The sequence below is a fragment of the Sturnira hondurensis genome, unplaced genomic scaffold (genome assembly GCF_014824575.4).
Source record: "Sturnira hondurensis isolate 20B ecotype Veracruz unplaced genomic scaffold, ASM1482457v3 Scaffold0013299, whole genome shotgun sequence".
Classification (NCBI taxonomy): Eukaryota; Metazoa; Chordata; class Mammalia; order Chiroptera; family Phyllostomidae; genus Sturnira; species Sturnira hondurensis.
The window spans coordinates 5,912,270-5,938,783 of record NW_028085930.1 but is presented as its reverse complement, the minus strand read 5'-3'; the positions used below and the strand labels follow the sequence as shown (position 1 = coordinate 5,938,783).

The 26,514-nt window shown below is 42.2% G+C and overlaps 1 protein-coding gene across 2 annotated transcripts in view; it reads left to right on the top strand.

The window, feature by feature from the left end:
• Positions 1–21,517, top strand: part of LOC118997559 (inhibitor of carbonic anhydrase-like) — a 40,230-nt gene extending 18,713 nt beyond the window's left edge. The window contains exons 10-17 of one of the 2 annotated variants that reach the window (XM_037061257.1): positions 1,079–1,169; positions 2,352–2,408; positions 7,097–7,252; positions 10,072–10,213; positions 18,150–18,214; positions 18,883–19,067; positions 20,273–20,459; positions 21,211–21,517. In XM_037061257.1, coding sequence (XP_036917152.1) covers positions 1,079–1,169; positions 2,352–2,408; positions 7,097–7,252; positions 10,072–10,213; positions 18,150–18,214; positions 18,883–19,067; positions 20,273–20,459; positions 21,211–21,245 — 918 coding nt within the window. In that variant the 3' untranslated portion in view covers positions 21,246–21,517. Of the gene's footprint in view, positions 1–1,078; positions 1,170–2,351; positions 2,409–7,096; positions 7,253–10,071; positions 10,214–18,149; positions 18,218–18,882; positions 19,068–20,272; positions 20,460–21,210 lie in introns of those variants that run through there. The other variant, XM_037061258.1, reaches the window with a different exon arrangement.
• Positions 21,518–26,514: the final 4,997 nt, after the last annotated feature.

Genomic DNA, 26,514 nt, shown 5'->3' with positions numbered 1-26,514 from the left:
TCAGTTCACTAATGCATGAAAGAGGGATAATTATATCAACTATCTGATTGGATTTGTGAAGAATACATGAAGTAATCCCTAGAAAGTGTTTGGAAAAGGACCAGGCACACAGTAAGGGCTTGGCGAGTTTTTCCTTATAGAGTTACTACTGTCTTAAATAGTAGATTTTTTTTACAGACTTCTAGAAAGGCAATTAGCAGGTCAGAAGCAAAGTGTGTGTGTGCGTGTGTGTGTGTGTGTGTGTGTGTGTGTTTCTTGATGACCTTATCTATGACCGTACATATACATTTTTTGCTCTGTTGGAAAAGTTCATTGATTAAAAGCACAAGTTAATTATTACAGGAATACCTCATTTTATTGTGCTTCGTAGATATTGGATGTTTTTTATAGATTGAAGGCAAGATCCTCTACCAGCATAAAGATTAATACTAACCAAAGGCTCAGATGATAGTATTTTTTTAACAATAAAGTATTTTTAAATTAAGGTATGAGCATTGTGTTTTTGAAATAATGCTACTTCACTCTCAATGGCTATAGTATAGTGTAAACATAACATTTACATGGAGGGAAACCAAAAAGTTTATGAGACCTGATTTATTCGTATAGTCGATTTATGGTGGTGGTCTGGGACGAAACTACAGTATTTCTGAGGTATGCCTACAACGAACTATTTAAGTAGAATAATTAATTATTTGTTAAAAATCCTTGCTGTTCTAGGGGTTATGGGACCACAGTTGAACTCTGCCATACAGAAGGAAACGTGTTTCATAGAAACAGATAAACGCAGTCATTGGGCCTGGCCACGTGGATCAGTGATGACAATTGCATAGTGAAAGTTTAGTGAGGGCATGTCCACAGTCGGCATGACCTGGGTTGAACTCTTTCTCCTGGGTCAACAGGCCTAATACATGTCCAGTTTTCTAAACCCATGTTCATGTGGCAGAAGCTTTGGGTGACCCATGATCTGGTTAATCATAAGAATATGTGATATGAAGCCAATGAGGTAGAAACTTCTGAGGGTCAGTGAGACAGGGCAACAACCTCACTGTTGTGCCATTGATTTATTTCTTTACTTCAGAAAGGAGAAGCTGATGCCATGAGCTTAGATGGAGGCTTAATCTACACGGCGGGCAAGTGTGGTCTGGTGCCTGTCCTGGCAGAGAACTACAGTAAGTGGAGGGAGGTGGTGCTTGCTGTTGTGTTCCCTCTGGATCATGGACTTAGAGATGAGGAAATAATTTAGTTAATTGTTGAGATAATAACAACTATTGCTGGAGTGTAGGGAGCTAGTAGATAATACTCTCCTTCCCGAATGTCAGAATTAATTAAGATATAGATGTAGGGTTTAGGCAAAAAGAGAGAAAAATAACACCTTTATTACTGAAATAGCGATATGGGAGGGCATGGTCCAGAGGCGGCTGCAGTGCTCGCCAAATTGCACTTGAGTTGGAGTTGCCCACTAATTCAGGAGAACGGGTCTGCTGGCTTACCCCATCGCTGAGGGCAGAGGAATACATTTTCTATAGGTGAGAAGCTCTAAACCACCCTCTCTCCACCATCCTCCATAAAGAAAGAAGGGGCTCAGCGAAATGGGCATAGATCCTTTTGCTAACTCTACCAATCCAAAACTGACTCATGCCAGCTGCACTGGAAGACTGAGGGGGTGGGACCACATGGTCATGTTATTTTTTTGGAGATCTGTCCACATGAAAAAATAAAGCTGGAGAAGAGGATTTCACCAGTATCATTTGTTAAGCACCTCATCTACTAGGAAGTGAACAAGAAGCCATACATTATCCTTCAAAATGAAACAATTCTGTAACACAAAGAGTGGTATGTCCATTTTTTACAGGTGTTAAAAACTAAGGCTTAGAGAAGTTGCCATAAATACTGTGTCCAAGGTAGAAGACAGCACCCAGGTCTTTCTGGCTCAACGGACTGCTTCTTTGCCCTCCAACATAGCAAGAATGTAGTGATTGCCTATCACAGCCCAGAGCTGTGACGAAGAAAGATGTCAGGATGACTATAATCACATAGCAAATGTAAAAATATTTTTGTCAAGGTCTTCAGTAGTCTCTGCCTCCCTTTCAAAGCGCATCTCACGGTCTTTCTCTGCATCTGCTTAAGTATTGGGGAGTTTCTGGGATGAAGCCTAATGTTCACATGGCAAAGATGTGGGGAAGAGAAGGTAAAATGGGACTGCAAATCTTAGCTTGTTAATGACCAATGAAAAACTGCTTAATGGGTGTTTCTCCTCGGTATCCTTAACTCTTATGACTGAAAAGCTCACAACTTTGAGTTTGTGAGACTGCAACGCCATATACCTCAATTATTTTACTTTTTCTTTTTAGTGCCTAAAGATGGCAACCAGCAGGTTGGGCCTACGTGTGAGAATACACTCATGGAAGGTGAGCCAGCATCAGTAACACTGGGGCTCAAGGGTGAAGGCCTATTCTTGGGAAAAGGATGCAGAGAGCCTAAAGAATAAACAAAGATTATCAGAGTTGTGAAAAATAAGGAGGAGGAGGGAGAGGAGGAGAAGTAGAAAAGAAGACAAGTTAATTGTTAAGGAGCACGTTGGTCATGAGGCTGTACTAACAATGACTATCTGTAGGCTACTTCACACTTGACAGGACTCTTGCTTGCACGATTCCTGTTTGCTTTTTCTCAGCAATCCTCTAGTTTGTGGGTGTCATTGTCCCACATTATGTCAATGGGGAAAGTGAGGCTCAGGGACTGTGTCACTTGACTGGAGCCACACAGCCAGGAAGTGGATGTACCTGAGCTTGCGAAGAGGCAGCTGACTGGACATGCTGTGCACTTCCTGAGTAAGCACACTGTTCCTTGTCACATGCTGCCTGCCCACCTCTGCACGGAGGTTCACACTGGGGCAGGAGACTATTCCTGACACTTCTGGGGCCTTGCTGCTAATGCAGATAAGGAGGAAAATGAAATCACTCTTCAGCTTTCAGCCAGCTGGATTTGAATAGCAGGGGAGTCAATCTTGTATTTAGAATAGGGGAGCAGGTGACAAGTTCTCCCATCTGTGCCTCCACATAGGCAGAGGGCATCTGTATCTGTCCCTGAAGTGCTGATCTTGGGCATTGGCCAGAGCAGTGTTTCTCCATCTAGTGTAGTACCTGGACCAGATGCATCTGCCTCACCTGAGAACTCATTAGAAATGAAAATTCTTGGGCCCCACCCCGGATCTACTCAGTTAGATGCCAAGGATAGGGTCACCGCTCTGTGTTCTAACAAGCTGTCAGCTGGTTCTCATGCACATTAAGGTTTGAAAATGACCGTGATGAAGGATCCTGAGATGAAAACAGGTGTTTGTTTGGTTTTGGAGTTTCTTTTTATTTTCTTTTCTGAATTTAAACTGTTTTAAATCAAAATATAGTAGGCATACAATATTATATCCTTTTCAGGTACACAGCATAGTGATTCGACATTTATGTATCTTACAACGTGCCCACCACACTAACTCTAGTACCCATCTGTCACCGTGCAAAGTTATCACACTATCATTGACTATATTGTCCTTCATCTTTTTCATCCATCCATTTACCCCACTCCCCTCCAGCAACCATCATTCATTCTTTGTTTCTACAATTCTGTTTTTGTTGGCTTGTTTTAATGTTTTATGTAAGTGAAATCATGTCATATTTGTCTTTCTGTGTCTGGCTTATTTCACTTAGCATAATACACTCTAGGTCCATCTACATGAATATGTCAACCACGTCTTCTTCATCCATTCATCTATCAGTGGACACCTAGGTTGCTTCCATATCTTGGCTATTGTAAATAATGCTGCAATGAACCTAATGGGGCATATAGCTTTTCAAATTAGTGTTTTTGTTTTCTTTGGATAAACACTCAGAACTGGAATTGCTGAATCATATGGTAGTTCTATGTTTAATTTTTTGAGAAATCTCCATACTATTTACTATAATGGCTACACGAAATTGAAGTGCCACCAGCAGTGCACGGGGGTTCCCTTCCCTCCACAACCTCACCAACACTTATTTGTTGACTTTTGATAATAGTAATTCTGACAGGTGTGAGGTAATAATAATTGTGGTTTGGATTTGCATTTTCCTGATATCAGTAATGCTGAGCATCTTTTCATATCTCCTGGCCAACTGTATGTCTTCTTTGGAGAAATGTGTCTTCATGTCCTCTGCCCATTTTTTGATTGGATTCTTTTTTGGTTATTGAGTGTAGGGGTTTCTTATATTATTTTGGATATCAATCCCTTATCAGATATATCATTTGTGAATATACTCTCTCATTTGGTAGGTGGTATTTTCATTTCCTTCACTGTGCAAAGCTTTTTAGTTTGATGAAGTTTCTCTTCTTTATTTCTGTTTTTATTTCCCTTGCTTGAGGGGACATATCCAAAAAGATATTACTAAGACTGATGTCAAATAGTTTATTTATTTATTTAAATTTATTTTCAGAAAGAGGGGATGGGAAGGAGAGAGGGAGAGAAATATCAATGTGTGGTTGCCTCTTATGTGTCCCCCACTGGGAACTCGCCTGCAACCCAGGCATGTGCCCTGACTGGGAATTGAACCTTAATCCTTTGCTTCACAGGCCTGCACTCAGTCTACTGAGCTACACCAGCCAGGGCTCAAATAGTTTAATACCTATGTTTTCTCCTAGTAGTTCTGTGGTTTCATGTCTTTTATTTAAGTCATTAATCTATTTTGAGTTTACTTTTGCATGTGGTTTAAGAGAGTGGTTTATTCCATTTTTGCATATATCTATCCAGTTTTCTCAATACGACTTGTCAATGAGATTATCATTTCTTCATTTTATATTCTTGCTTCCTTTGTCACAGATTAATTAACCATGCAATCGAGGGTTTCTTTTTGGGCTCTCAATTCTGTTACATTGATTTTTGTGTCTGTTTTTGTGCCAGCACCAGACTGTTTTGATTATTATAGCTTTGCAGTGTATTTTGGAATCAGGGAGCATGGGTTGGGAGTTTCTTATGAGATAGGTGACATGAGGGAGGTGGGTGGGTTTGGAGCACCACAGCATAAAGAGCACCTGCCAAGCACAGGGTCACAGAGGCCCTGCACTGACCACTCTCCACAAAGTCCTCAGGAATGCAAAGCGGCTCACCTGTGGCAGCATCCCTTCATGTGCAGCAGGACCCAAGCTCTAGGACTGCTGTCTTTCTGTTTGCTTTCATGGCTACTAGTCTTCTCTAAACTGTCTTTATCCCCAACCGTAAGAGCTGGCATTTCATCAGCAATGTAGTCTGTTGTGATTATAGACTATATGAAGTCAGAAAGAACTTTAGCTGCTTCGAGAGTGGTTGAAATTTCAGGAACTGCAGTGATAAGCAAATGTAGGTCAACAAGGGTGCTTAGTAGACAGTTCAGTGTGACTGGCTATGATGGAGAAGGTTAGATCTGAGTAGAGAGGGAAAGGGGTTAACTCCAAGCTACACACACAAACACACATAATAGATGACAGTAATGCCATTTGTGCATATAGAGTTACATCTCAGGAAGGCTCTGTACCATTATTTACCTGCTGGGATAGTAGGTAAGGGCTTGCTGTAGGCTCGGGAGAACCTGCTTCACCAAGAGAGGGCCTTGGTACTTCTTTTGCCACTAACAACATGGTTGGAAACCTATTGATGTAACTTCCCCGTCTCATTCCTAACACACAATATGCTCATATTAGCACATCTGATCTTAACTAACCCTCTGGGATGGGTATCAATGTCACCATTTTACTGAGGAGACGTTTGAGATCCTAAATGTTAAATGACTTGTGTGATGTCATTTAGGAGGCAACTGTCAAGGCAGGTGTTCCACTTCCCATGTAGACTCCCAACTTGTTCAGGCTTGAATATATAGAGACCTGAGCCATGACCCAAGAATGGGAGTGTGTGTGTGTGTACAGGAGGGGAGGGGGTTGCTTATGGTGAATCTCATTATCTTCTAGTTCTAAAGATTTATGATTCTAATCATATCATAAATTCAGTTTTGCCATTTAAGCCTTACTCAGTAAGCACAATTCAATTACATAATATTGGGATAGGAATACATGAAATATCAATAGTGTTCTCATTAGGATCAGGAACAAGACAAGAAGGCCCACTCCCACCAAAGGTATTCAGTGTTATTTTGGAAATGAATGCAGCAAGAAAGGGAAGGAGAGAGATATTTTTTTAATATTGGGGAAAGGGAAATTAAATTGTCATTTTGAGAGCCCTGGCTGGTGTTACTCAGTTGATTAAGCACTGGCCTGCGAACTGAAAGGTTGCTAGTTCAATTGGGTCAGGGTACGTGCCTGGGTTGCAGGCCAGGTCCCCAGCTGAGGGCGTGTGAGAGGCAACCAACTGATGTTTCTCTCCCTCTTTTTCTCACTCCCTCCCCCTCTTTAGAAAGAAAGAAAGAAAGAAAGAAAGAAGAAAGAAAGCTTTTAAAAAATTGTCATTATTAGAAATGTTAGTGAAAAATAGCATTTTTCACCTAGAAAAATCAGACTTAACCTTAAAAAGAAGTCATTAGAGCTCCTTCTTTTGGACTTTTATTCAACAGAAACATTTAAACACGAGCACAGCATATATGTACAAAGATTTATAGACATTAGTGGTTCATAATAGGGAAAAATGGGTCGCAATGTAAATGCCTACCAGTAGGGGATTACAAAATATGGTACTTCCACACAGTGGAACATAACTTAGGGTCAGCCAATACTAAATAGAATGAGAGAGTTATATTGATTTCTACTTGAATCAAAAAGATATCCACGATCCACTGTTGGAAAAAATAAAATAACTCACAGAAAAGAATGTATACCAGGATTCAATCAAAAAAGTATGAAGCCTGTGTGTAAAGATTTGTGAATGTGTACATGTACATGTATCTGGAGCAGGACTGTTAGTCTGTTTGGCCCAGTACTGATAACGACAGTTATTTGCAGGGGCTTCTGCTACAGTGAGGTGAGGGATTCAAGCTATCTCCCCTCCCTGGAGAGAGCGGCAGGCAAGGGCTAGCTGCAGCAGCTCTAGAAGACATTTTCGGAAGGCTCTGGAGCTGTTGAAATTGCCCCTTGGTTTCCCTGTTGCCAGGTTACTATGCTGTGGCGGTGGTTAAGAAGTCTGATGCCCACCTTACCTGGAACTCTCTGCGAGGCAAGAAGTCCTGCCACACCGCAGTTGGCACCTCTGCAGGCTGGAACATTCCCATGGGCTTAATATACAACCATACTGGGTCCTGTAAGTTTGGTAAGTGTGTTATGGGAGGTGGTGTGGCAGCCCCTTCCTTGGGCCTGGGCCTGTGTAGGGGAGAAATTCACTTCAATGTATGGCAAGGGATGGCCTCAAAGGGCTGGACAGACATTGCTTCCCATGTCCTTAAACAAGTCCTCCCCTTTCTCCTCACCTCCTTGCTTTGAGAGGAGTGACTTGACCCAAAGGGCAGATGTTGGGGACACACTTTATTCTTTATAACTTGCAGCTGGCTCAGGGAACAAGCCTGGGGTTGCAGAGTAAGAGTGCGGTGTGTGTTCATGCATACATGTGCATTGTTTTCCCAAATAAACTGGCTGCTTTTTAAAACTGAAAACCTTCCACCAGTAAGCCCTTAAGTGCTTTATCTTTCACTTTCATCCTCATCTCTCTTAGATTTCCTTATTAGGCATTTTTAGCATCATTCTTGCCAAAACCTAAAAGACTCTTGCTCTTCTGGTTCCCCCCAGCCACCTGACAAACCCCAGCCCTTCTATGAATCTCACTACCTGCTCTCTTCTCCCTCTGCACCTGAGCAGCTGAACATGGCTGGAGGATGTGACAGGGTGGAATGATTCATTCCACGGGAAACGCCCCGGCTGCTGGCCTCAGTGGTCCCCCAGCACTCAGGAGCACTCCCACTGCTGTCTGCTCCACACCGCCACACTTCCCAATAACTACCCTAATGCTGTACTGGTCCACACGCCTCTATCCCACACCCATCTAGCACCCTTTCTCAGCGGTGATCTCATCTGCACCTACAACAGGCAACTGAAACCATCAGAAAGGCCCCCTTCAACACCCCACTGCCAATGCTGTGGCCCTCTGAGGGCTGCATCTGCCCCGCCTCCCTCCACAACCCAGCCAACCCCTCTACCTCCCTTAGGTGTGGGACCCTCTCTTGCTCCCCTCCCAGAGCCTCATGCCCTCAGCCACGACTTCTCCATCTGGTATATCCAACAATGTCTTTCATCATGTAAACACACCCAATGTCTTCCATCTTTAAAAATCCTCTCTACCAACATTATCCTCTAGCTTCTGCCTTCTTTCTCTTCCCCCTTACTGCCAGACTTATTAAGAGCCTGGTCTGAACCACTCACCTCCCACACATTCCCTGCCCTCTGGCTTTGTGCATCATTCCACACAAAGAACTCTGGTCAAGGCTACTGTGACCCACCTGTTGCTTAATCCGAAGGGCATGCTCCTATCCTTTTCTCCATGACCTTTCTTTCTTCAAAGCAACTTAAAACACTATCTTCTGGCTTTATGAAAACACACAGGCTTGGTCATTCTCCTACCCCTACGAAGTCCCCTTTCCCAACCTGGTTAATAAATGTTTGAGTTGCTTAAAGTAACTTTTTCCCCCAACTCTAGACTCAGTCCTCAAGTCCTCACACCATGCCTACAGCCTTGACCACCATCTAAACAAATATTGTATGCAGAAAGCTAGGCACATAGCAAGCACTAGATAAATGTTTGCTGCTATCACAGTTAATAATGTTATACCAATATATTGGTAGTATCAAATTTTTATTCCACGTACAGATCTCTTGTTGACCTCCAGACCTGTATATATGAACTGCCTGTTTGACATTATCTACTTAGATATCTCAAAAGCACATTAAGCTCAACCTGTCCAAAATGAAATATATCATGTCTGCTGAGCCTGGTCCTGCTGCTGAGCTGCCTGGCTTGCTGGAGGACCCCACAGTCCATCCACTTGCCCCGTCTGGAAACCTGGAAGCTGCCATTCTCCACACACCCATCCATCACCAGTACTGTCAGTTTCTCTCCTCTCCACCTACCGACCTCTCATTTGTGCTGCTCTAGTCCAGGCTGCCCCCGTCTCCCGCTGACTACTGCAGCAGCCTGCTGCATGCACACCACACCCGCCCTCTTTCCATCCACCCTGTTTCCAGGCCATTCTTTGCGAAGAGCAGACCTGACGATATCCTGCCCAGGACTGTCTGAAGTCCTTCAGAAGCTCCCGATTTCTCTAACAGTAAAGAACAAAGTCTACACCAAGGGGTAAACGGTCACATGTGGTCTGGATCCTTGCCCCCTCCCCACTCACCCTCGCTGTGGGCGGTCCAGCCCCAGTGGCCTCCATTAAGCCCTCTAGGCAGTTTGTCTCTCACCTCCACTGCCCGCCCTAGGCCTGTGCAGATGCCGCTTCCTTTGCCCTTCTCTCAGGTAATTCCCATTCATTCTTCATCTCTTGAGACCTCTCCTTGACCCCCGGTATGTACCGGGTTCCTTTCTCTGCAGCCTGTGGAATCACATTTTTCCCCCAGAGGAAGAGGGCAAACAAGAATTCACTGTGAGATTACTTGAGCTACGACCGTTGCCCCACAGATTTAGGTTCCAGGAGGGTGGATCTTCACCACAGTGCCCTGGAGCTCAGCACAGGACGTGGGGGCTGGGCCTCCCAGACCCCTTCTCGGGCTTAGAGTCACAATGGCAGTCCTTGTAAAGAAGGGCAGGGCAGCAGACATTGGAAACCACATGGGACAGGTTCAACCAGCCAGGACTTCCGGTTTTATCCACTTTTAGGGATAAATCTATATTTGCTCTCCCTGTTCTGGAACAGAGAAGACTTTTGTGAGTTCACACTCTTGTCCCAGCTGCAGCTAGTCCCCCTTTACTTCATTCCAGCTGCAACTTTTAAAAATTTCATAAGGTTCCTATTTCCAAAAACATGGTACTAAATACCCGAATGCATCTTTACATTGTGCAGTCAATTCTAGGGACACAAATCTGAGGCTTTCTTGCTAACACAGGCAGAAAGAGCTGACCTCCTGTTTCCTCCTGCACAGATGAATTTTTCAGTCAAAGCTGTGCCCCTGGGTCTGATCCAGATTCCAGGCTCTGTGCTTTGTGTGGTGGCGACAGCAGTCCAGGCCACGTGTGTGCTCCCAACAGCCACGAGAAGTACTACGGCTCCAGCGGGGCCCTCAGGCGAGTAGTGTCTGTGCACCACATTGCTCTTTGGCTCCAGCCCCATGAACTTCTTGTCCCTTCACCTGTCTCACCACCCCAGCATCTCGGTGCTGCATTTAGGAAGAGCCAGAATTCAGAACTAGAACTGCAAATTCCCAGTGGCTCCTAGGACTCAAGTTCAGCCACTCTCTGGAACACTCACCTACAGTCCCAGCAGACCTAAGGCACCTGAGGAGAGGCAAAATGATGGTGCAGGGTCACAACCCTGGTTCTGCTTCTGCTCCTTTCTTCTGTGTGATTGTGAATACATCATGAAGTCTTTCAGAGCCCCAGTTTAAAATCGCAGCAGGGCACCCTACACGTGCTTCTTACACCTGGCTGATGAGATTTTGAAAATAGATATTCTTGCCCTGGCCGGTGTAGTTCAGTGGATTGAGTGCAGGCCTGAGAACCACACGATCGCAGTTCGATTCCCAGTCAGGGCACATGTCAGTTCCCAGCAGGGGACTCATGAGAGGCAACCATACATTGATATTTCTCTCCTTCTCTCCTTCCCTTCCTCTCTAAAGATAAATAAATAAAATCTTTTAAAAAATTAAAAAAAAAGAAAATAGATATTCTTGAGCTCCTTTATCCATTCAAGAAATATTATTGAGCACCTAGTTTGTGGCAGGCACTGTTCTAGGTGGAAGGTTATCACAGCAACAAGACATGCACAATCCTCTCCCCCTGAGTCCATGAGAGTAGGACAATAAACGCATAAACCAAGGATAATCACTCACTCACTTCGTTAAGGGCTACACCAAGGTGGGTGATGTGGCCTTGACTTGGGAAACAATTTTGGAAATGGTGGTCAGGTAAGCAAGTGGAGGGATGATGTGAATTGAGGATTAAATATTGAGAGGGAATCTGACTCGAGAAAATTTGGAGCAAGAGTAATCCAGGAAGAAGGAGTAGCAAGGACAAAGGCAGGAGGTGGGGCAGATTCTGCTGTTTGAGGCCAGAGAAAAATGCCCTACGTAGAGCATAGGAAGGAGAGGATCAAGCGTGTGAGGAGCGTGGAGCTGCAGATGGTGGCTGTCTCGGTGCCCCACTGTGCTGGTTAAGAAGGTAGATTTAATTCTAAGTGTGATGGACAGCATGGGACCCTTTGAGGCAGTAGGCTATGTTGTGTGAATTAGGGTTTTATGGCTGCTGTGTGGAGACTGTGTCAGCTTCTAGGAAGGACACTTATTCATCACACTGCCAGACTACCTTGTTCTGCCCTCTCCAAAGTTTTGTCTCTTTCATAAGCCATACATTCATTACATATTTTCACCACAGTAATATATGCTGAATGTTAACCCTAGGTTAAAATTATTTGATTTTTCTTTAAATTGGAAGGTGCATTGGTATTAAGTTTGATAGTCCCCTTTTGGTACTATTACAGTATATCACAGAGGACCTAGAGTTGAGTTCTGTCTTTAACCATGAACGAAGGTGAACACACAAAGAATAATCTTAGCTTCCGACACCTCATTCTCTCCACTACCTCCTACCTGCCTTTTCACTCCCTATAATTTCCTGAATTCAATAATCCTTCACTCCTGCTGCCCTGTTATTCATTGATCCTATGAACCCTTCCCTGTTCTCACTCTCTTGGTCCTTTCCCCTTCTCCACCCAGCATACATTCCACAGCCAACCATGATAATTATTCTCCTGCATGTATCCTCAAATGCCTGTCCTCTCTCCTGGCTCAACCACAACCTTGGTTAGGTCCAACATTCCACCACTAGGTATCTGAACTTCCAGGCTCACTGGTCTCCCTTTAAAGTAATGAGAACTCACCTTAAATGAGCCATACGTCTCTGAGTCCATTCACCACCCTCTCTCCTAAAAGATGATTCCATACTTTTTCCTCTCTTCAATCCTCAACACTTCCTCCTCCATCTATTTGATTTTTGTTTCCCATTTCACCTGAGGAAATTGGAGTGATCAAAAGAGAAATTCCACCCTGTCCCCAGTGCCACATCTACCCATGTGATGACATCTGTGCTCATAGACACTGCCCTCCCTCCTCGTATTCGGGACAACTAGGCTGCATCCTAGCAAAGCCCAGCCCTGTCTCTGCATTGATGGCCTCTCCTCCAGCCTCTTCCAGGGCACTGCCCCAGCACGTCTGCCCACTTTCTTCTGCATCATCACATTTTCTTCTCTACTCCATCATTTCCATCAGTCTGCAAACATGCTGCTATTTTTCATCTTAAACATAAATAAATAAGTAAAACCTTTCTTGATCTTTTTCCTTTCTAGCAGCTTCCTATTTCTGTCCTCTCTCCAACAAAATCCCCTTGAAGTTCAATATCCTTGCTCACTCCAATTTCTCTCCTTTCAATCCTGCCAGAACCCAGTTTAAAAATCTGTCCGCCTCCCCCACCTCCAATTAGTGGAATTGGTTTTATTATTGTTTTTAAATTATCTACAGAAAACAGTCTTCACTGTTGGCACATGGGCAGGCTGTTCCCAACCTACCTCCCCTTGGTGCACTGCCATCCATAATGAAGCTGAAACTGCACTTTTAAATCACCAATGACCTCCATGCTGCTAAATAAATCCAAAGACCAGTTTGTTAGTCCTGCATTACTTGATCTAATTGGCACCACTGATCACTTCCTCCTCTCAGATACAGTTTCTTCCTTGGCTTCAGGACACCACACTCTCTTGGACTCCCTCTTCCCACTCCTGTTACTGCATCTCAGTCTCTTGCTGATTCAGTCTTACTTCCCCCACCTCTTCTTGGCAGTATACCCCAGGGCTCTATCCTTGGACTTCTCTCTTCATGCCCGTGGTTATTTGGTCTGCATTCATCTATATGCCAACAAATTCCAAAATTTATGTTCCTGTTCACCTTGTTTCTTCGAAACTCCAGACGAGACTCCAGATCTGTGTATCCAAGTGCCTACTGGGATTTCTAATTGCCATCTCAAATTTAAATGTCCCAAACTGACCTTCTGAAATTTCACATACTCCTATCCGAACCAGCACCTCTTGCAGTTTTCCTCATCTCAGTTAAAAGCAACTTCATTTTTTTTTCTTTTGGAAAAAAGTCATAACCTTGGTGCATATTATCCATGTCTACTCTGCTCTCAGACCCTATATTTGGCTCATCATCAAATCAGGTTGGCTCTACCTGCAAAAGGTAACCAATGTTAACTACACCACTTGTGTCCACTGATACCACCTTGATCCAAACCACATCTCTCCTCAGATTGTTATAATATGCCCCTAACAAGTCTCTATGCATCTGTCCTATCCTCCCCCACCACAGTCTATTCTCAACACATCGACAAGAGTGAGGCTGTTAAAACATAAATCAGAGGATTACACTTCTCTGCTTTAAAATCTTCTAGTAATTTTCCATATCACTCAGAATAAAAGTCAGGGTCCTTCTTTGACCTATAAGGCCTCTTCCTGATATTCTCCCTTGCTGGCCATGCTGGCATCCCAACTGCTCCTTGAAGACATCAGCCACATTCCTGCCTTGGGGCCTTTGCACTTGCTCTTACTCCCATCTGAGTGTTCTTGCTTGTCATGTCCTCATGGTTAACTCCTGCATTTCCTTTAGGGTTTCTCAAGTAAGTCTTTCCTGGCTACTGCATATTTTTTTTCTCTCTCTCACACACACTCTCAACCACACTTTATTTCCTCCTTTCTTGCTTTATATTTTCTTTAGCACTTTTAACTCTCTAGACTAATATAAATTTTATTTACTTATATTCTTTATAATAATATATTTTATAGATTATGCCATTACAGTTGTCCCATTTCCCCCACTTCATCCCCCTCCACCCTGCACACCCCCTCCCCCACCATCCCCCCTTTAGTTCATGTCCATGTGTCATAGTTCTCTAGCTTCTACATTTCCCACACTACTCTTGCCCTCCCCCTGTCTATTTTCTCCCCTCCATCTATGCTACTTATTCTCTGTACCTTCTTTCCCTCCTCCTCCTCCCACTCCACTCCCCTGTTGCTAACCCTCCATGTGATTTCCATTTCTGTGGCTCTGCTCCTGATCTAGCTGTCCTCTTAGTTTGCTTTTGTTTTAGGTGTGGTTGTTAATAACCATGAGTTTGCTGTCCTCTCACTGTTCATATTTTTATCTTCTTTTTCTTAGATAAGTTCCTCTAACATTTTATATAATAAGGGCTTGGTGATGATGAACTCCTTGAATTTGACCTTCTCTGAGAAGCACTTTATCTGCCCTTCCATTCTAAATGAAAGCTTTGTTGGATAGAGCAATCATGGCTGTAGGTCTTTGCCTTTCACAACGTGAAATACCTCTTTACAGCCCCGTCTTGCCTGGAAGGTCTCTTTTGAGAAATCAGCTGACAGTCTGATGGGCACTCCTTTGTAGGTGACTGTCCCCTTCTCATGCTGCTTCTAGAATTCTCTCCTTCATTTTAATCTTGAGTAATGTAATTATGATGTTCCTTGGTGTGTTCCTCCTTGAGTCCAACTTCTTTGGGACTCTGAGCTTCCTGGACTTCCTGAAAGTCTATTTCCTTTGCCAGATTGGAGAAGTTCTCCTTTATTATTTGTTCAGATAAGTTTTCCACTTGTTGCTCTTCCTCTTCCCCTTCTGGTACCCCAATAATTCAGATGTTGGAACACTTAAAGATGTCCTGGAGGCTCCTAAACCTCTCCTCATTTTTTTGAATTCTTTTTTTCTTCATTCTTTTCTGATTGGATGTTTCTTTCTTCTTTCTGGTCCGGTCCATTGATTTGAGTCCCAGTTTTCTTTCCACCACTATTGGTTTCCTGTGCATTTTCCTTCATTCAACTTATTGTAGCCTTCATTTTTTCATCTAATTTGTGACCAAAATCAACCATTTGTGTGAGCATCCTGATCACCAGTGCTTTGAACTGTGCATCTGATACGTTAGCTATCTCCTTGTCACTTAAAAGTATTGGCTCTGGGGCTTTGATTTGTTCTTCTGTTTGAGCCATAATTTTTTGGTCTGGTCACACCTGTTACATATAAGGGGCGGAGCCTTAGGTGTTCACCAGGGCGGAGCAACCCAGTTGCTGGGTTGTGATGCTGTATGTGGGGGCGGGGTCAGAGAGGGAACAATGGCACTTGCTTCGCTCATATTTCTGTCCCTTCTGCCACTTCCCACAAGCAAATTGTGCCCTTCTGGGGCGGGTTCCTGGGTGGGTGGGCTTGTGAATGTTCTAGGACCTTGTGGGTCTCTTCAACAAAATCTTCTGTGATGCTGGGAGTCTCTTCCAGCACCTCAGCCTCCACAAGTGTTTTCATTTGGTGCGTTTAGGCTTTATTTCCCATTGCTGGGGCCCTGGGTTGCGTGGTCTGTCTCACTGCCCATTTTTGCCTGGTTTATCTGTGCGCGAATGTATGACCATGGTCAGCCAGTGGCCTTGCTCGCCTCACTGGGTCTGCTAGTTTCCTCCCTGAAGCCAGCGTCTGCTAGGCCCATGCCTGGGGTCTTCCAACCACCACCTTTTCCTGCTGTGACCGCTCTCCACTGGTTACTGACTCTGCCCCTCTTACCAGTCTGGATGAATGGTTGTTGGACTTCCATACAGTTCAATTTTCTGTCTTTTCTGGTTGTGTTTTTGTTTCTAAATCTTTGTTGTCCTTAATTTTGTTTGTGTGAGGAGGCACAGTATTTCCACCTACACCTCCATCTTGGCCAGAAGTCTACTTATATATTTTTTTAATTAATTAATTAATTAATTAATTTTCAGAGACAGGGGAAGGGAAGGAGAAAAAGAGGGAGAGAAACATCAATGTGTGAGAGATTCATCTATCAGTTGCCTCTTGCACGCTCCCACCTGGGGATCTGGCCCACAACCCAGGCCTGTGCCCTGACTGGGAACTGAATCAGCAACCTTTCAATTTGCAGGCTAGCACTCAATCCACTGAGCCATACCACCCAGGGTTGCTTATATTCTTTAATGTCTTTTTTCTTTAATAAGATATATAAGGACTCCTTTGGTTGCAAGTGCAAAAACCAATGTGAGCCATCTTAAGCCAAAGGGGATGCTTTAACAGATGTTCTGTGGTGGGCTTCCTCCTTGTGAGATCTGAGACCTGAGCCTGAAGGTCCAGCCAAGGTAGTTTAAGGTGAGAGTTGCCAGATAAAATTCAGAATGCCCAATTAAGTTAGAATTTCAAATAAACAACCAGTAGGTTTTTAATAGAAGGGCCCACTCTGCTTCTCTGGTCTCTCTCTTTCTGACTATCTGCCTCATTTTCTCTTTCCCTGCAGGGTGTTTTTCCCTGTTTCTCAGTCTACATGGAGGGAAATGTCTGTGACCAGCAGTCCCAGTGATGTTATAGTTCCCTAGTTGTAAAGAAGCAAACACAGACCATAATGTATTGGTCCCAATTCCCAGGAAGTGCACTTGGGATTGTCATCCCAGTTCAAGCAAAAGCTTCCTGCTCAGACAACACATGCAGCGAAGTTGCACTGTGAAGTTCCAGCTGCCCCCACTGTGACCAGGTGGATTGAGTAGGGTGGGTGGAGTCAGTTCTCAAAAAAGTATTAAAGCTTCATAGACCAAACAAGAGAGAAGAATTAAAAAATAAAATTTTAGAAAGGGAATTTGTTTTCCTGGATATAAAGATCACATAACACTGCAATACTGTGGTCTATACAGGCTGATTTATGTACAAGAATGACAAATCAATGGAAGAGAATAGACTTACGAGAATAGACTTACATAACATAATTATATTTGGTCTGTAACAAAGATGACTTTTCAAATCACTGGGGAAAGGATGAGAGATCTTGAGAGAAACTTGAGGGATTAAGTAAAATGAGTATGGTAAGTTGGCCTCTGGATCTGGGGACTCTGGGGGCAGCAGATTTGATAGTGAGTCTGTCCTCTAACCTGACTGCCAAGGGTCAGTGAGGGTGGTGTGAAGGGGTGCTGATGGTAAGTATGGTGATTCCTTTTAGGTGCTTGAATGAGTGGGGGAGAGAGACCCATTGCTGAGGGTTCTGTGGCATTGATCGGGGCTTATTGTTTCTTTTTTAAAGAAAAGAAGTAGGAATGCTGATGCAAAGAGCTCAGAGAAGAGGAAAGGGCTCCAATTATGTAAGAGAAAGAGGATAATCATAGCAGAAAGTGCCTGGGAATGTGGGTGGGGATGGGATGCAGAGCACCTGAGGAGGACACTTTTGCTGGGAGGGAGACCTTCCCTCCTTTGTCCCTGAAGGGCAGGAGACGAGCACTGAACACTTGGACTGGTAGATTTGGCAGAAGGGTGGTTGGATAGTAATGGTATTACAGAAACCAGTAATGGTTTCTGTGCTTCTCGGGGAGGGAGAAGCACCTGTCAGAGAATGAGTGTTGGGGAGGGGTATGAGGAGGGGCAGAGGTCTGCAGAACGTGGGAAATGTGTCTGAAGCCATTGCTCGGTAGAGTGGGGAGGTGGCTGCCTTGAGTATTAGTTCTAACACCCGAGCACAGATCAGAATCTCCTCGAGGGCTTGTTAAACCACAGACCACTGGGATCAAATGTGGACAAATATCTAGTGATACACATTAACTTTTATTGAGGCTGAGTAGACATGGACGTGATGAGTGTCCTTCAAAATTGCATCTTCCATGCTGATTTTAATCTCTGAAGGGAGTGTTGATCCAACCAGTCATCTTTGAATATCTCTGTTAGTAGGAGAACATAAGTATTTCCCCTTGAGAAACCGATCAGCACTTAAAATAAGGAACAATAGAAATTAAAGAGCATCTTTCTTTTTTTTTATCATTACATTTCTCCTCTAACTCCCAGGGAGAGCCAGGCATTACAGTTGCATGGGCGGAAGTGGTCGGTGTTAGATGTGCCGAGTGGCCTGGTGGAGGGGGTGTGGGCCTCTCAGGGATTCCCCCTCTGTGTCTCTCCCTCCGCTCCTGCTGACCCTCCTCGCTGACCTGCTCCTTGGTGTGCAGGTGTCTGGTTGAGAAGGGAGACGTGGCCTTTGTGGAGCACCCCACAGTCCTGCAGAACACAGACGGTACGTGGCTACTCTGTCGTTTACTCCCTTGGAAAAATCTGAGTCTCTCACGGGAAATCCCTCCTAACGTGGGAAATCAAGGAAGCTTGTTAAGTCTCTCAGACTTGAGTGACTTTGTCCCTAACATTTTTTATTTAGAGAATGAGAAAATTCTTCATGTCCAGTCAGACTTCACAGGGTCGGTTATTACACTGGCCTTCAACCCAGCTGGCAAACACAGAGGATGCATTCCATGTGACCACCTCTCTCTCTCTTGATTTATAGGCATTCTTGATGTATTCTGGATACAAGTTTTTGACAGTTATATGTATTGAAAAGATATTGTGTACCTCTGAAAAATCTTGCCTTTTTGCTTTCTTAATGATGTCTTTTAATAAACAGATAATCTTAATTTTAACATAGTTCAATTTATCAGTCTTTCCCATTTTAGCTAGTGCTTTTTCATGCCTGTTTAAGAAATCTTTGTCTTTGATGGGGCAGAGAAAGCACTAATCATAAAGGTTATGAATTTATGAGTTCATGAATGTTTCTCTTCTGTTTTATTTTAAAAGCTTTATTGTTTTGCTTCTCTCTGTCTCAGTGAGCCCTGACTCTGGTGACTGGTCACATCTCCCCAGGGAGGGCACTTTGATGAAAATCATCAGTTGTCCTGGCTTCTCTCTCCCCAGGGAAAAACCATGAAGACTGGGCTAAGGATCTAAAGCAGAAAGACTTTGAGCTGCTGTGCCTTGATGACACAAGAAAGCCTGTGACCGAGGCTCAGAACTGCCACCTAGCCATTGTCCCAAATCGTGCTGTGGTCTCAAGGAAAGATAATGCAGATTTTGTTCGCAGAATGCTCTTCAACCAACAGGTATGGGCAACTATTCAGTTCACCTGCAGACCTGCACAGACCTGCACAGACACCCCAGCCCGGTCTCACACTCTTTCTTCCTGGGTGGTGGCATTTGATCCTTGCAGTTCTTCCTCTGATGAAAGTGGAAGACTGGTGGCTGTGTTCACTTTTGCTCTGGTGCCTTCTAGGACAGCAAAGTGGACTGAAAAGCCTCAGACATGTGGGCATGTGAAGGGTCTCACCAAGATTCCCTTGATTCTGAGCACACTCATGGTACCCTTTGGGCTTGTTCTGTCACAGAAATAAGGGTGTTAGCTCAGTGCCCTTCACACTAGGCTGAGCTATATATATGTGGGAAAAGCAGAGTGGAGGTTACTCTCTCTGACCTATGTGGATCCCAGGGTATTTCCTGAACCTGGCAAGCTGAACACTGTTTTAGGCTTCATGAGAGTTATAAAGCCAACATTCAGGTAATTTATGACCTCTACAGGCAGCCAAAAGGGCTGATCCTATGGAGCAGTGGGCTGTGTAAATCAAATGATTGCAGGGAAAACCCAGAGCCTCATCTGTCTTTTGCACTAGCACACTCCATTCTTGGAAGCGCTCCAATGAGGAATCCATGTCTTAGCATATACTGCCCACACATCCCAGGAGAAGGACAACCCGCAGACTTCTGAAGGGATGGGTTCCCTGCAGGGCAAGCTGCCACCCTGGTTATAAGGAAAGTGGACAAAGGATGAGAGGGGAGGGAAAGGAAGAGATGGAAATGGCTGGGTACCTGGGGCAGATCCAGAGAATAGAAGAGGAAAGGTAGTGAGGGCTCCGGGCAGCAGAAAGACATACAAGTGTGACCCAGAAAGTTGAAAACCCCTGGGAATGGCTAGCAGAACAGTGATAGTGGTGGCAAACTTGGAGCTTTTTCTGTTTGGCATTTTCTTTACATACATCATCTCACTAGTTAGTGTTATCTCTGTTCACAAATGAGGTTCAATAAGCTCAGTAAAGAATCTCCCCAAATGACAAGGAAAAGCTAGGGCCAGGATTTGGATCCAGAGGCCATGCTTTTTGCCATTTCACTATGATGCCTCCAAGGTTGTTGCTATGCTCCCGATATCCTAGGGGTTGGAGCTGTGGTCCAGCAGACTCAGGTCTTTTGGGGCAGAATACACAACCCTGTGCTCCCTGGCACTACTGGTCACTCACTGTCTGTCTGTCTGACCCAGGAGCTCTTTGGAAGAAACGGGTTTCAGTATATGATGTTCCAGTTGTTCGAATCCTCAACCAAGGACCTGCTCTTCAGTGATGACACGGAATGTTTGGCCAACCTTCAGGACAAAACAACTTATCAAAAATACTTAGGGCCAGAGTATCTTAGAGCTATTGCTAACGTGAGACAATGCGTACCCTCTGGTGAGTAGAAGAAGATACTGCGAAGCAATAACATGGGGGTCAGGTAAATATGCTAAGCCCTGGGCCAGTACTAACAGGAACACAAACATTCAGATGGCCTGATCTTGACCCTGCAGGAGAATTCAAACTCACCAATGAGGTGACTCAATTAGAAAATAGTATAAGATGCTAGATGAGAAAAAAGCCAAATCATTTGAAGGAGGTAGAGTGCAAAGGAATTTGAGATCATTTGGAAATTGAACTTTATATCTGTATTTCACTTTTGGCTAAAAATGAAAATGTATGTATGTATGTGAACATTACAGATATAGGGAAAAGTTTGAGAAATGACATGTATATACCACTAAGAGGATTGATTTTTTCAATAATTCATTAAAATTAAGTAAAATATTATTTAAAATAATATTAATAGAAACAAAGTATAGTTAACACTATAATAGGGCCTTTCTAGCTAGAATGGCATAGCTGCCTCAAAAGGAAGTTGGAGAAATAATATTAGAGATTGGATAATCAAATTACTAGGAGTGTTCCTGAATTTTTGTTGGATTATCTCAAGTGTTGTAGATAATGAGAGCAGGAGGGAAGGACAATGTAGGTAGTCAGGAATAGAGGTAACATTACTAAGGGGAGATGGAGAGTTAGTTTTAAAAATCTTTATTACCTATCATTTACTTAAAAAAATAGGAACAGAATTGTGTTGAATAAGCACAGGCAGTACCTGAAAGTCTTTCTCTTACATTGTGCTTCACAGGACTTCTTGACACCTGCACATTCCACAGAAGTTAAAAACTGATCAAAGTGGACAACTGCAGAGCTGCTCAGAGCCTGCAAATATGATGGGGCCACATTCTCACTTGTCTGCAGGTGGCTCTGTGTCAACATCCATTATCTTTGTAATTATGTGCTATTACCGAAGCAAAAATTAAAATGAATAAAAACTGTCTATTTAAAAAACTTTCCTAAATGTCCTCATATGGGGGGTGGAGAATACTGTTTGCTTGTACTAGACTTGTGCTTCTGAGCTTAGTGTCTATTAAATGGTACCTTTTTTAAAGCTCCCTATTCTTTGATTATTTTACCTAAGAGTCAAGTCGCTTAAATAGAATCTATGCAATAAATCTGTCTGAAGGGAGTCTGAGTGGTGATCACAGGGGTGCAAAAAGCACCAGTGTGTGTAGTATCAAGGACTTACATAATAAAACAAAGGATAAGGAATGAGTTTATTTTTAAATATATTTTAACATTTAAATTTCATAATGTCAAGCGGAATCAAACCCCTGATTCAGATTAATTGGAAAATATTAAAAGGACTGGAAGAATCTAATCCTACTACCCTTTTATGGTCAACTTCCTGAAAATGTGATTTATGCCCATTTCTTTTTAATCAGTTTGTTATCAGAGATTTTGTCATATCTATTTTTATCATAATTTCAGCTCATGATAGTGCCTGAATGAATGCTGCTGAATGGGAACCTAAGTTATATATTGTCAAATGTCAGTTTTATGAGTGTCGACTTGTGTCTGGGAAATAGTAACCAGCACAGGACTTGCCCCGTTTCCACTAACAACTAAAAAACTGGGCAAAAGATACAAAACAACTGTCTTCAAACATTAGACAGTAACGGCACAGGACTATGGTCCCTGAAAGAAGGGAAAAAAAAGAGGTGAACAGTACATTGACCCTACTTTTTTCCCAGAGGAAATTTCCAGATCACAGCACAGAGAGAGGGAAGCCAAGAGAGCCCATCACATTGAGTTGAGTAAACAGAGACGGGAGCTGGGGAGAACCACAGTGATTGGAATGTGTATACAAAGAGATCTTATAAAAAGTCTCCTTGAGTCTCTGGCGAAATAATAATCTCCATGTTGTAAACGAAATTGAAGTCTGGGCAAAGCATAATTGTGAGAGACCTACATGCTGAACAATTCTCAGGGCTTATACAAGGCCAGGAATCATTCACATTCCTACCAACCAGAAGGAAGTGACCTCACTGAAAACCTAAGGATTTCACCGAAGGTCATGCCTTGGACATGGGTCTGAAATTGCTGTAGATTAAACGCTGCTCTGTTACTACCTTTACTGAGAGTGAAACTAGCCTTGGTAGAATCAAGTTAATCTACAAGTCAATTAATTGCCTTCTAAAATAAACCTCAATTCTCATTAAAGAGAGACAACAAAATCTAAATATTAAAAAAGAAATATATATATAAAATATTCAACATCAAATGCAAAAATTACCAGATATGCAAAGAAGCACAAAATGTGACCCAGAATCAGGAGAAAAATCAACCAACAGAAACACAACTAAAAACTACAGAGATGATTGTTATCAGACAATGAACTTTAAATAGTTTAACAACTCATAAATTAGTATTTCAGAACACTTAGGGTGTATTCCCTGCAGTGGAAGGGCTGGGTCAAAAGACACTTTCATTTTGAATTTTTTGAAGAAATTCCAGACTGTTTTCCACAGTGGCTGCACCAGTCTGCATTTTCACCAACAGTGCACCAGGGCTCCCTTTCCTCCACAGCCTCACCAGCACTCGTTTGTTGATTTATTAATGGTAGCCATTCTGACAGGTATGATGTGATATCTTGTGGTTTTAATTTGCACCTCTTTGATGCCTAGTGATGTTGAGCAACTTTCATATGTCTATGGGCCGTCTGTATGTCATCCTTGGAGAAGTATCTATTCAGGTCTTTTGCCCATTTTTTAAAAAGATTTTTATTTAATTATTGTTCAAGTACAGTTTTCTGTTTTTTACTCCCATCTCAGCACCACCCCCGTGCTCCCTACCTCCCTCCTATTCCCCCCACCTTAGTTTTTGTCCATGGGAACTTTATAATTGTTCCTGTGAATCCTTCCCCTTTTCCCCTGAAATCCTCTCCCTTCTCCCCTCTGGTCCCTGTCAGCCTGGTTTTTTGCCCATTTTTAATTGGATTTTTTGCCTCCTTGGTGTACAGTTGTACAAGTTGTTATATATTTTGGAGGTACTAAAACACCAATTCAGAAGAACTTAGGCACCCCTATGTTCATAGCAGTGCTATTTGCAATAGCCAAGTGCTGGAAATAGCCTAAGTGCTCATTGGTAGATGAGTGGATCAAAAACTGGCACATTTGCACAATGGAACACTATGTGGCAAAAAGAAAGGAGTTCCTACCTTTTGTGACAGCATGGAACTGGAGAACATTAGACTAAGTGAAATAAGTCAGTCGGTGTAAGACAAATAACATATGATCTCACTTATAAGAGGAATCTAATAAACAAAATTAACTAACAAGCAAAACAGAACCAGAGGCATATAAACATGGAACAGGCTGACAATGGCCAGAGGAGAGGGGCATAATGGTGGAAAGAAGGGGAAGGGACTAGTCAGAGAACATGTATGACTGACCCATGGTCACGGACAATGGTGTGGAGATTGACTGTGAGGGGGGAGTGGGTTGGAGGAGGAGGGCGAATGGGAAAATTGGGACAACTGTAATAGAAAAACAATAAAAAAGTTTAACAACTGTTTAACTATGCAAAGGATTTAAGTGAAAACATGAACATAACAAAGAAAAAGTGTAAGGTTTAACAGAGAACCAGTGAAAACTGCAGCTCCAAATTTTTGTTTTTCAAGGAATTTGTTCATCTAAATTATCTATTTTTTGCCATAAAACTGTCCAAAATATTTTCTTATTATTCTTTTAATATTTATAGGGTGTATAGTGACATCTCTTCTTCCATATTCCATACTGGTAATTTGTGTTTTCTCTATTCTTTTTTCCTTAATCAATCTAGTTGAACTTTTCTTTTCTTTTCTTTTTTTAGTTGAACTTTTCAAAGAATACATTTTTGGTTTATAAATTTTTACTATTGTTTGTTGATTTTCTGTGTAATTTTCTGTCCTTAGCCTTATTTCCTTTCTTCTACTTACTTTTCATTTCATTTAGTTTTTTTCTTAGATTCTTTTTTTAAAATATTTTTTAACTTTATTTATTTATCTTTAGAAGGACAGGGAAGGAGAGAGGGAGAGAAATATCAATGTATGGTTGCTTCTCCTGGCGTGTGTCCCCTGCTGGGAACTAGCACCTGCTAGGAACTGGCCTGCAACCCAGGCATGTGCCCTGACTGGGAATCGAACCGCGATCTTTTGGTTCTCAGGCCCACGCTCAATCCACTGAGCTACATCAGCCAGGGCCTTTTTTCTTAGATTCTTAAGGTGAAAGCTTAGATCAATTATTTAGAACATTCTTATTTTCTAATATAGAGATTTAAAATGATAAGTTTCCTTTTAAATACTACTGTAGTTGTATTCCACAAATTTTGTTATGTTGTACTTTCATTATCATTCAGGTAAAATTTTTTAAAAATAGTTTTCCAAAAATAGTTGGTTGATTTGTTGATTATTTAAAAGTTATTTTTAATTTCCAAATATTTAGTTATTTTTCAGATATGCTTTTTCATTAATTTCTAATGTAATTCATTTGTGGCCAGAGAACATCTTCTGTATAACTTTAATCTTCTTAAATTTATTCACTTATTAATTTTTATGGCCATTAGATGGTCTATCTTAGTGGGTGTTCTATGTATATATGAAGAAATGTATCCTATAATTGTTGGGTGTCAGTCTATAATGTATAGTTTTGTAATATAAGGGTGGGCAAAAGTAGGTTACAGTTGTTTGTATGGAAATAATACAATAATTGATAAATAACAATACAAGAATAAACTTTGTGTTTCCCAGACTCACAGCTGTAAACCTAATTTTTGTCAGCCTCTGTATATAGTGTAGCTCTATAAATAGCAATTAGGTCAAGTTTGTTGATATTATTGTTCAAATCCTCTGTCTTTTCTGTGTACTTTTTTTACATTTAATCACTGAAAGAAGAGGATTGAAATCTCAAACTATAAGTATAGTTTTGCTTATGTCTGCAGTTCTATCAGATTTTGTTTTATATATTTTGAAACTGTTAGGTGTAGGCACATCTAGGATTTTAGGCTTTCTTGATGAATTGACTCCTTTATCATTATGAAATGTCCTTAGCTGTCTCTGATAATACTTCTTCTGCTTAAGTCTACTTTATTACATAGTAATATGACCAGTCCACCTTTTTTTATTTGTGTGTGCTTGGTGTATTTTTATCCTTTTACTTTTTTTAAAAGATTTTTATTTATTTACCTTTAGAGGGGAAGGGAAGGAGAAAAGAAGAGAAATATCAATGTATGGTTGCCTCTTGTGCGTCCCCTGCTGGGAACTGGCCTGCAACCCAGGCATGTGCCCTGACTGGGAATTGAACTTTGGTTCACAGGCCCACGCTCAATCCACTGAGCTACACCAGCCAGAGCTTATCCTTTTACTTTTAATCCATCTGCTTCTTTATGTTAAGGTGGGTTTATTACAAAGAACACATAGTTGGGTCTTTCTTTTTCATTGAGTGTGACAATTTCTACCATTTTAAATGTGTTTAGTTCATTCATATATAATGCAATGACTGATACTTGTTTTCTGTCTTTTGTTCCTGTTTCTGCCTTTCTGCCGTATATAGGCATACATCAGAGGTATTGTGGGTTTGGTTCCAGACCGATGCAGTTAAGTGAGTGCTGCAATAAGCAAGTCATAATCTTTTTGCTGGTGGAGGGCCCTGCCTTCAATTTGTAAAAAATAAGTCTGTGAAGGGCAATAAAGCAAAGCACAATAAAACAAAGTATGCCTCTATTCAATTAATTATTTTTTAGTATTCTATTGTGTCTTCTCTATTGGCTATTCTTTTATTTTTTAATGTCTTCAAGATTTACAATATACATATTTAACTTAAAACTACTGTCAAATAACAGCATATCACTTGCGTGTAAATGTAAGATCTTACAATAGCCCAGTTCTCCTTCCCCAGTGATATGCAGATCGGAATAAGAGCTTTAAAGAAAAAGAAAAGGGTGGCTAGCCCTGATTTGCATCACTTGCCAGTTTCATGGCGTAGATACTCTTGTCATGGAAGATTTCAAGCTACCAAAGTGACATCAAGGAAATCAGAGTTGGGAAGTGACACACAGTCAGCATTTGCAAGCC